Source organism: Octopus bimaculoides, chromosome 16 (assembly GCF_001194135.2).
Source record: "Octopus bimaculoides isolate UCB-OBI-ISO-001 chromosome 16, ASM119413v2, whole genome shotgun sequence".
NCBI lineage: Eukaryota > Metazoa > Mollusca > Cephalopoda > Octopoda > Octopodidae > Octopus > Octopus bimaculoides.
In genome coordinates, this window is record NC_068996.1 from 53,298,832 (window position 1) to 53,309,984 (window position 11,153).

General features: G+C 35.8%; 1 protein-coding gene across 1 annotated transcript in view; it reads right to left on the reverse strand.

Moving 5' to 3' along the window:
* LOC106883719 (histone-lysine N-methyltransferase SETD1) overlaps positions 1–11,153 on the reverse strand; it is a 70,395-nt gene that overhangs the window by 39,556 nt on the left and 19,686 nt on the right. The window contains exons 3-6 of the mRNA XM_052973772.1: positions 10,553–10,666; positions 8,526–8,696; positions 6,151–6,250; positions 2,723–4,914 (exon numbers count right to left, since the gene is read on the reverse strand). Of these exons, the coding sequence (XP_052829732.1) occupies positions 2,723–4,914; positions 6,151–6,250; positions 8,526–8,696; positions 10,553–10,666 (2,577 nt within the window). The remainder of the gene's footprint in view (positions 1–2,722; positions 4,915–6,150; positions 6,251–8,525; positions 8,697–10,552; positions 10,667–11,153) is intronic.

Here is an 11,153-nt window from a genome sequence, read left to right on the forward strand (position 1 = left end):
GAGCCCAGACCAGTGCCATAGAAGACACTCGCCCAAAGTGCTGTGCATTGGGACTGAACCTGAGTCCACATGGTTAGGAAGCAAGCTTTTTAGCCATAAAGCTACACATGCATCTTTAAATATCAATAAGAAAAATTAAATTAAAAAAAAAAAACTAAAGCTCTTTCTGTTTCCCAATTCCTGCCAGCAATTTACGCAATTTATAAATTTAGTGATTAAACCATTTTGTATAACAGTATGTTTAATGATCTGTTATAGTTTATTACAACTTTGTGTGAACACACATTTATTATTATTATTATTATTATTATTATTATTATTGACAATATTACTTGCATTAGAAGAAGTACTTCAATAAGTGAAAATACAGCTGTCATCTTCCTCCTCGCATCCAACAGTTCATATTGAACCAATCAATTCATTTCCATCCAACAGAAACACTGTTCTTGTATTTAACATATAAAGCGTGACGGACCATGATTGTGGCCATCAGGCATAGGTCAACAGGTCATGATTGTGGCCATCAGGTATAGGTCAACAGGTCATGATTGTAGCTGTCAGGCATAGGTCGACAGGCGATGATCGTGGCCCAGATAGATGCATTTAATTTACGGACACTTGTTGGGGTCTAATGTCAATCAAATGCTCCGATATCCCCCAGAATGCAAGAGGACCAATAGTTCAACTAATGACTTTTCGGATGATGTAAAACTTGTCACCATTATATACTAAGAAGATATTTAAACTATTTTTTTGCTTTTTATGTGTGCACGGTAGTTCTCATTTTCATAAAATGTGCTCAGCAGTCCATGCTACGTAAGAGCAAATCCCAGCGCTTTATAAGTTAATGCCAAAATCTCACTACCATGCAGCAGCAGCATCTTTATACATACCGTAAATCCTCGAATATAATCCGCATTTCCCCCCCAAAATTTAAAGGTCAAAATCCCTAGTGCGTACTATATACGAGGTTAAAAATGAGAAATATTTTCTAAGCAATGTCCGAGTCTCTATTTGCTGTCCGGCAATGTTTATTCAGACGCATTTTGTGATGTCAGGCTTGTAACTGATAGTGATAAATATGTAAAGGCAATTTACTTAATATTTATTTTTCACTGTTATTTCTTTATTTTCTGCAAACAAAGTGCACAAAAAGCTACACGTTTGCATTATGTTATATATACAATAATAATAAAGGACGTTACCGTATATACGTTAACAAACTAAGGACGTTATATATACCTCCTTCACTCAAGTTAGAGAAGGGGTGTGTAGGTTTTTCAGAGGTACAGCCCCCTAAAAATCCCCTGTGTATTATACTCAAGGGTGGACTATACTCGAGGATTTACGGTACCACATATACAAATTATTTTTTTCCCTTTATTTTTGATACTCTTCAGAAAAAGAATGGAAAAGAGTATAGATCTTAAAAGAAGTTCTAAGTCTTAAAGAGAAAAAAATTGACCCTTTTGTAGCAAACCCTGGCAATTCCTTGAACTTTCTTATTCTACATACAGAATCTACATTACAACCACAAACTGAGTGAACTTCTTTGGTTTTGCCTTGTTAGAAATAACAGCCACATTCCTTCACATTACACACAACTGTCTTTAAAAAAAAAGTATAGACACATTAGACAATAGGTCGTAGGCAAACAAAGGATAGGATGCCATGTATCGAATGCCTTTGCTTACAGGTCTACTCACACAGGGTTAACCCTGGGCTAAACAACAAAAACAATGTTGCAACCATGAATTAATTATATAACTAATTATACTGTTTTGAGATTTGGGATAAGCTGTCCTGGGTAAATGTTTGGGAGGAATTTAGGAAGGTCAGAGCTGAAATGCTTTTCATCCTCGGTTTGCTCAAAAATGGCACTACAAGAATTCTCAACTTAAAATATGAGACATGAGATAGAAACTTTAGTGAATGATGAATAACTTCATCAGGATAAAAAGGCACATGCCTTTTCAATGTAACAGTTTAAATAATAACTAGACCGGTCAAACTGTAAGGATTTTGATAAAAATTGACAGTTAAGACTTTTAAGATGAAACCAAAGAAGCTGTTCATATGATGCATCCAAATGGAAATTAAAAAGAAAATAGTTATCAAATTACTCCCCTTGAAAAACTTAGATACCAAGTTACCGTTTCCTATTATTTGTGAAAAATTTCTTTGAAATGTTAAAATGTGAATATTACAAACAATGATCGATATTTAGTTTCTTTTATTTATTTTTTTACTTGTTTCAGTCATTTGACCGTGGCCATGCTGGAGCACTGCCTTTAGTCGAACAAATCAACCCCAGGACTTATTCTTTGTAAGCCTAGTAGTTATTCTATCAGTCCCTTTTGCTGAACCGCTAAGTTAAGGGGACGTAAACACACAAGCATCGGTTGTTAAGCAATGTTGGGGGGACAAACACAGACACACACACACATATATATATACAACAGGCTTTTTTCAGTTTCCGTCTACCAAATCCACTCACAAGGCTTTGGTTGGCCTGAGGCTATAGTAGAAGACACTTGCCCATGGTGCCATGCACTAGGACTGAACCCGGAACCTTGTGGTTGGTATGCAAGCTACTTACCACACAGCCACTCCTGATATTCAAAATAAGAATAATTATTTAATAAGGAGCTAAAAAAGGAAGAAATATTACCACCATTAATGCAAAATAAATAAAAGGAAAAGTTGTAACGCTAGAACATACCTTGCTCTTTTGTTCTTCTGCATCCCACCATTTTTCAAAGGATTTGAAAGCAGAATTTTCAACCATTTTTTTGCAAAGATCTTTCTGCATAACTTCTTTTAGCTGTCGTACGAAACTGTCCAAGACAAAAAGGAAAGTTTTATCATTAGGATCTTTTTCTTCGTCTGATTGTGTTTCTTCATTGGTAGTTCCATTTCCTTTGTTGCTTGTACCATTCTGTAATGTTGTAGAATCACAAAGACTCTGGTTTAGGAAGTTTACAGGCACAACACTATTTTGGATGTGGGCAGTATAGCTTTGATTGTAATTACTGCCAGTGGATTCAGAGCGGCTTGGAGTATTTAGGTAATTACCAAATGAATAAGAATTAGCAAAACTCCATGGTGCTATACTTGGAGGTGGACGTGAAAAATCAGTTATGAGTGGAACAGGTGGAGCGGCACCTGATGTCTGTGTGCTTGGTATTGATTGAAAGTTGTTGGCAGTAAATTTACCATCGTTATTTGGTATTTGAACATTTACTTCTAATTTTTCATCTCCACTACTAATTGATGATAAACTCATGCGATCATCATCATCATCATTCTCATCCCCTTCGTCATCCTCTTCTTCCACCTCTTCTTTTTCTTCTTTTGCATTATTATTTTCAATGTCCATATGTGTGTCTTCAATATTACTTTTAACATTTGGAACACAGCTGTCTTCAACCAAAACTTTCGTATGAAAGGGTGATTCAGCACTAGAAAATGTTTTTGATTGGTTAATATTACTAAAATCAGTTGACACAGCAATTTCAGGTTCAAATAACTTATCCCCAACTTCGGATTTATATCGCGCTGTGACGTTATTTGAAGGAATATTACAAGAACTAGTACTGTCTGCAGGGGCCACTTTATCAATTTTTTGTTGTTCATAATTAGTCAAAGACAAAGAGGTAAAGCAATTATTTTTAGTTTCAAATCGTTTGTTCTTGTTAGACATCTCTTTAGAGAATTCAGTCCATTCAGATGTATCAGTTTTGGAAGTTACAGAATGCTTGCTCTCCTCTTCAGATGGTAATTTAGGAACTTGTTTTGTATGGCTGTTGTTATTTACAGTATTATTACGTGAGGGGACAGAATGTTGCGGATTAGAAGAGTATCGTGAATCAATACTTGGGGGTGTACTTGCTTCATCTCTTGATAGTGGTGTAGATGGAGGACTGGAATGGTCTTTAGATCGACTTGAATCTGTTGGGCTGCCTAAACCCCCAAGTCCGAAGATACTTAGTAAACGTGAATCTAAACTTTGATTACGTGGTTCCTCAGCTTCTGGTGTTTTTGGACGATTCCGATGGTCTTTCTCTCGTTGCTTTTCTCGAACGTCTCTGTTTGAATCTGTCCAATCTTTAACACTTTCGCGCTCAGACTCCCAGCGTTGTTGCGAGAAAGATGATGTTAACTTGTCTTTATACTCGTCTTTTCTCTCTGTATATGAATGAGATCGTGAGGAACTTTCTGTTTGTGATTGTGTTACTTCGGTTGACAAACAAGGATGCCCACTTTCATAATGTGTCTGTTGTGGCTGTGGTGGTTGTGGTGGTTGTGGTGGCTGTGGTGGCTGCGGTGGCTGCGGTGGCTGTGGTGGTTGCTGTTGCTGCTGCTGCTGCTGCTGCTGCTGACAATAGGGTGAAATTACTTGTCGATTTGAATTGGGTTGTGTAAATTGTGTTGCACTGTATTGATATGGTTGTGCATGCTGCGATACATTGTAATGAATGTCCAGTCCACGGTTAGATTGGACATGTGACGTTGAATACTGGCTGTAATTTGAATAGCTGCTGGATGTAAAGCTAACCTCAGAATGATCTGAGAAGCTGAGTTCAGATTGTGGAACAGACCGCTGAAGACTGCTATAATCACTGTCTGTGAAAGAGCCAGTTTCAATAGATTTAGAGGACACATGATGACTAGAAGTGCTACCAAAATCAAACTCCAAATCACCTGGGTCATATGCTTCCATCCCATAGTCACTATATTTGGATTTGCTCAGTGTGAAGTTGCGACAAGTGCTAGATCGATTACTTGAAGTTGTAGCAGCTGCATATAAACGGCTGTGTGATCGTGGATCTACTCTTTCTGAAGGTTGTGGACGTCTTGTACTTTTGGGTTTGTCAGCAAGTATTTCCTCAATAATGCGATTTCTTTCTTTGCCTAAAAAATCAAACAAATTAAATTGATAGCTTTATCATATTAAAATTATAAGATATTCAAGAGAAACATTCAACAAAATTTTCACTTCCATTAAAAAAAAATGTAAAAATAGTTCTGAATTTTACATTTTTTGCAAATTCCTATAATATTTATTAAACCATTGTAGTCATTATCTAGTCATTACATGAAAATTAAAATCTGTAATAATTCTGTAAAAAACCATGACATCATAATTTCGTAATCTACAGGAAGTAACAAATGAAGAAATTAACGTACAGAAGCAGTGTTTTGTTTTAAATAAAAACAAAATTACAAATATAGGGGAATTTTTCATTTTTTTTTTTTCATTTTATCTAGTTTCAGCTCATGAGCTGTGGCCATGCTGGGGCACCGCCATTTAGTTACAAATTTGAAAAGTATTCTCTGCTTTCTTCTTAACCCTTTAACATTTAAACTGGTGAAAATATTCTCCCTTCTTTATGTCTCAACTGCCAGATCTGGCCTTTCACACCTACCCTACAATGTCATTCTAAAAATAAACAGTCACATCATTGAAACCTTAATGCTACAAGATAGTACACGGTTAATTCAAAACAATTTGAATAAGCAAGCATTACATTTGACAGCGTAGTCTGAATATTAAAGGGTAAAATTTGGTATAAGCTAAGAACTTTATGAACTGATCTACAAACAAACCAATGACATCCAACCACCACTGGATATATCACAACCAATATCCTGCATCACACAAGTCCATGAAACTTTAGATTTTCTCTCTCTCCTATTATCAGTTGATAGATTTGCAATACAGCAGTAAATGTTGCAACCTCTAAAGGTCACAGCATCAGCAAATCATATTCTGAATGTGAACATAGTTGACAGAAAAATTCTTATTTCAGGTTTGGGCTGGAATTTTACGATTGGACAGCATTCTTGTTGGCAGCTCCCATGTAATACAGCTTGGTTGTGTATTATATGACAATTGTATAAGTGCTCTTTTGTACATTTATCAATTTGGCATTAGGAAGGGCAACCAGCCATAGAACCCATGCCAAAACAAATAGAAAAAGGACAGCTCTCCAGCTCAAATTGTCCAACCTACAACAGCATGAGAATATGTATAGATCTGCGCAAACTTGTGAACTGAACCTCTTTTTATTCTTATAGGCACATACAAAACAGAAGCTATGTAAACTAATAAATCATTGGTTTGGAGATTACAAATTTTTGTCTTACCCATTATATCTATAATCACAGTTATTATGTTGCCCATCTTCGATGTTTGATTTAGTTTATCAACACAGGCTTTAGCACACTTGGAAGATGAAAAAAGTACCTAAAATACAAAATAACAATCACATCAATATTTTAAAATAAAATATGTCAAAATTTATATCATTCTTAAACGTATACACTGTTAGAAAATTTTGTGTGAAGGAATATTTGTGTATTTATAGAAAACATTCAAAAACAACATGAATATTTTAAGACTGTATGCAGATAATGATACCCACCAGACTTGCTGTTTATACATTTTTATATGTTCACTATAAAAAATTTTTTTAAATATGGAGAGAGAGAGAGGGGGGGGTGTTTTCCTAAAATGTTCTAAGTAAATAAAATCATTTGGGCACTACTGTCAATGTCAAATAATAGAAAAATGCTATGAGAAATGACAGTGAATACAAGACTTAAGAATCAGCATAAGAAGATGGCAAAACATGGATTTTACCACTTGTGACAGTCATTTGTTATCTCTCTTGTGAGGCCCAACCTCACCACACTCCATGACTTCTTTTGGTTCCTCACTCCACAGATACCATTTATCCAAAATACCTTGTACATCTTCAGAAAGCTGACATCTTCCATATGCATTACCTGTAATACTAATGCAGCCTTCTCTCTCATAAATTTCCAAAGTCTTCTTATAGCCCGTTTCACTCTCATCTCATTTGTGCCCCGCCATTCACGCACACATTACAATTCCACCGTAGCAAGCTTGATCCATTGTTCTTTCCTGACCTCTCAATTCTTCTGTATGCAAAGCTCCACAACTAACAGTCAAGCAGCATTGCACTTCATAAACAATTATCATAAAATCTTCCCTTCATTTTTAGAGAGAAACACTTTGTTGTTAACAGAGGTAAAAGCTATCTGAACTTTTCCAACAGTATTTTTAGTTTGGCAACTGTGCCTCTGGAGCACCCACTTCCAATGTTAATTAGGTTACCTAGGTAACAAAAGTCACCAACTCCATCATCAAGGAAGTTTTCTGTCTATTTTCTGAGTACTCTATCTACTCCTGTATGCTAGCCACACACAAAGTCTGCCAGTGATCTCATTACATCTTTTGTACAACCATAATTTACATTGGATACACCATATGGAATTCTTACCTACACATTTGCAACTTATTCGGAATGGCTATTTCACTATTGGTAGTCTTCTTCCCTGTTAATTGAAATTTTAGATTTCGTAAGATTACCTTTGAGGTGTCTTGATTCCAGGTTTTACTTCTGATGTATACTGGCACTCCATCAGTTACAATGATGAGTGTTTCAGTTGATCCAATCAATGGAACAGCTTGCTTGTGAAATTAATGTGCAAGTGACTGAGCACTCCACAGACACATATATCCTGTGATTATACAATGTTTATGCACAAAGTGCAATGTTGCATGACTTTAAAGTAGATTTGTGAAGATAAGACAGAAATGAAGCGAATATACATCACTAGATTAACAAAAATAGTATGTATAAACATATTGAGCTGAGAGAAAAATTTGGAGATAAGATGACTCAGATGTAACATGCAACAAAAGAAATTAAGCTTGTATGGGTATGAGATGCCATGTATAAAGCACCTGCACTGGTGCCACATAGAAAGTATGTGCTGGTACCATAAAAAAGCATCTGTGTTGGTGGCACATAAAAAGCACCCAGTTACACTCTGTAAAGTGGTTGATATTGGGAAGGGCATCTAGCCATAGAAATCATGCCAAAACAGATAAATGGAGCAACCCTTCAGCTTGCCAACTCCTTGTCAAACCATCCAACCCATGCCAGTATGGAAAACAGATATCTGATGATGATGATGATACACACAATTTAAAACAAGATACTGACTTCTCTGAGACATGAGGCATGCCTCTTATTTCTTTATTGCCCACAAGGGGCTAAACATAGAGGGGACAAACAAGGACAGACAAGGGGATTAAGTCAATTACATCAACCTCACTATGCAACTGGTACTTAATTTATTGAACCCAAAAGGATGAAAGGCAAAGTCAACCTCGGCGAAATTTGAACTCAGAATGTAGCGGCAGACGAAATACTGCTAAGCATTTTGCCCGGCCCCCTAACGATTCGGCCAGCTGGCCGCCTTTTTTGAGGCATGCCTCTGGAAACCACCCAACTTCACACAGCATTAACTGGAACTTGTCAGTTGCCACAAACAATAGGACTGACCCTACCCCACCCAATGTACACACACACACACACACACACACACAAAGAGAACTTTTAGAAAACCAAACAAGCAGGTGTGAAGCAACAACCAATTTTTAAATCAACATCATCATCATCATCATTATTATTATCTAAAATTCATACTTTTCCAATTCCCATGTGTTTTTTGGTCTTTGGATGGTGATATATCTTAATTTCTTCTATACTTCCAAAATGCTGACACATGTTTTCTAGAAATTTAAAATCGATGTTGTCATTCAGATTTGTAAATGTCACTTCATTAGGAGGTGGTATTCCAATATAGTGCTGATCATACTGCAAATAAAAAATATTAAACAAATACAGTTACTATATTGTGAATCACAGACAGCTGTTTCATAAAATTGTTTCCGCAAAGTTACTTCTATATTGTATTATTAACAACAAAGTAAATTAATCCAAAGAGTAATCATACATAGAGAAGGACATGAGGATTAGATTGGTCTATCAAAGAAATGAAAATGACGTTGGAGACATACAAAAGCATCTCAGGTATAAAAAAAAAGAAAAAGTGTTCCAGCATCCGCAGAATGTGACAAGTATCAAATGTGAAGCTTGCAGTTCAAGAATGGTTTTTGACATAAGAAAAGGATGCATCAGTGATAGGCCAGTTCCAGCTTATATCTCCATTTAATGTAGACAAATATAAGATTTTTAGCTCAGAAAAGACTGATTGCTACAGAAATCCATACAGAAAGCAAGTGTCTAAGGTTTTTGAAGCTGCTTTCAGAAGACAATTGGTTTTGGAAATTTGTTGATCATATCAAAACCAAGGAAAAGGACTTCCATTTTGTATGAATTGACTTGGAATAAAATGCATGGATCCATTTTGCTCGTACTTTTACCATCAGGAAATGGGTTTCATCCTATCACAAACTATGTGCAAAGACTTCTAATGAAATTACTCAATTTTGTATTTGTTTCATCAGTAGAAAGTTCATATTGACAGCTGTTAACTCTGGTATCAACATTTATTTTGAATACTTAACACATTCATCTCAATCTAGATCGTCTCTGTTGTCCATTATCAGTAGCCCTATAAAACCCAATTTGAGGGCCATCCACATTCCATCTCTCAGGAGACAACATATATCCCAGTCAGAGATTCGTGTAAGGTCTGTCGCAATGAGTTGCAACCATATCTTCAGTTGCCCACCAAAGTAAGTCAAGTATGAAATCAGTTGTCACTGTGAATAATATGAAAGGCCAAATGAAATAAACCAGTTCCTATAAGCATTTGTCCAAAATGGATTTTCAACCTGGCAGTAGATGAGAAAACCATTAAACGTAAAAGACAGCAGCGGTTGGGCAGGATTGATAGAACTATATGCATGTAAACATTTTGTGTTGGCCCTTTGACAGGTAACCTTTCACAGACAATGGAACTAGCTTTTGAAAGTGTAATGACTACAGAATATGCAAATGGGATCCCACTGGAGCCTTGGCCACATGGAATACCCTGCAGCTTTTAAGCATTACATTTTACTACCTGATGGACAATTTTATTTTTCTGACACCACAAGCTATATTTCCTGACCATCAATGACATATATTCAGTACATGTACCCAATTTACATTGCTAAATCAAGAAGTTAATGTACATTGTAGGGGTACCATAAAATCTCTTTTTTTGTTTTGTGCTGACGATGCTCACCAAGAACTAAATCATAAAATAATTCCTTGAGATCATCAAGATGGATGATACATCACTTACGATGGTGATACCTCAAAAGTGAGCTTCCATACTGAGACAGCCAACCCTTTCCAGCCGTACTGTATCACACATAAAAGATGTCCAACTGATGTTTAGTGTATTGCTTAGACATTTCCATTGAAATTTTGTAAGAATTTTGACACTTCATTGATTGCTGATAAAACATACATTCTCAGACAAATATTGCGATGTAAGCCTTAGAATTGCAAAGCTTGACAGAAAATTGAAGTCCCTGTCTGCCTAAATTATTACTCATGATTCCCAATACAAGTGACACCTTATCAATACTCAAAATGATCTCAGAATTCAAGGAACCATGCATTGCTTTTGGTTATGATCAACAAAACATGAACAAAATAAGAAACTCAAACTTATGCAATGTGTGCAAACTGAGATGAAAGAATATAAATCTAAAAACCTTAAATTTTGGAACTTCCAAATCCATAGTTTGGCGACTGGTCCATAGCATGTAGCGAGGATTTGACCTTGAATTTGAACGCCGTCGAGGATCTTTCACATCAATTGTCTGTTCCTATGTAAAATAATGTGGATATTAATTAAAACATGAAATGTTAGAATTTAAAAAAAGAAAGAAAAAACCTTACACATATTCTCTGTGAAATAAAACAAGAAAAAAATAAAATAAAATGAAAATTTACATTATTCTTTTAATAACATGGTTGAAATATTTCTTGCAAGTTAACAAGTTTTGCAATAATACAATCTAGCAAATATTCAATTGAAAGAGGATGCAACAGACATTTGTTGCAGAACACATCTTGAAGAATTCCCCCCCACCACCTCCAGATATTAAGGAAATGAGGGAATTTTGGTTACTTAATTTGCTTAAATTGCTACCAAATCTCTTCATATCATATTCTACTGTCTTAACTCTATAGCATTAAAATGGCCACATCCAGCTCAAGCATTCTACCTGCTTTTATGTTCGAATTGGCCAGATCTGACCTATTACACCTACCCTGTATTGTCATTCTAAAGCTAAAAAAAAAAAAAAAAAA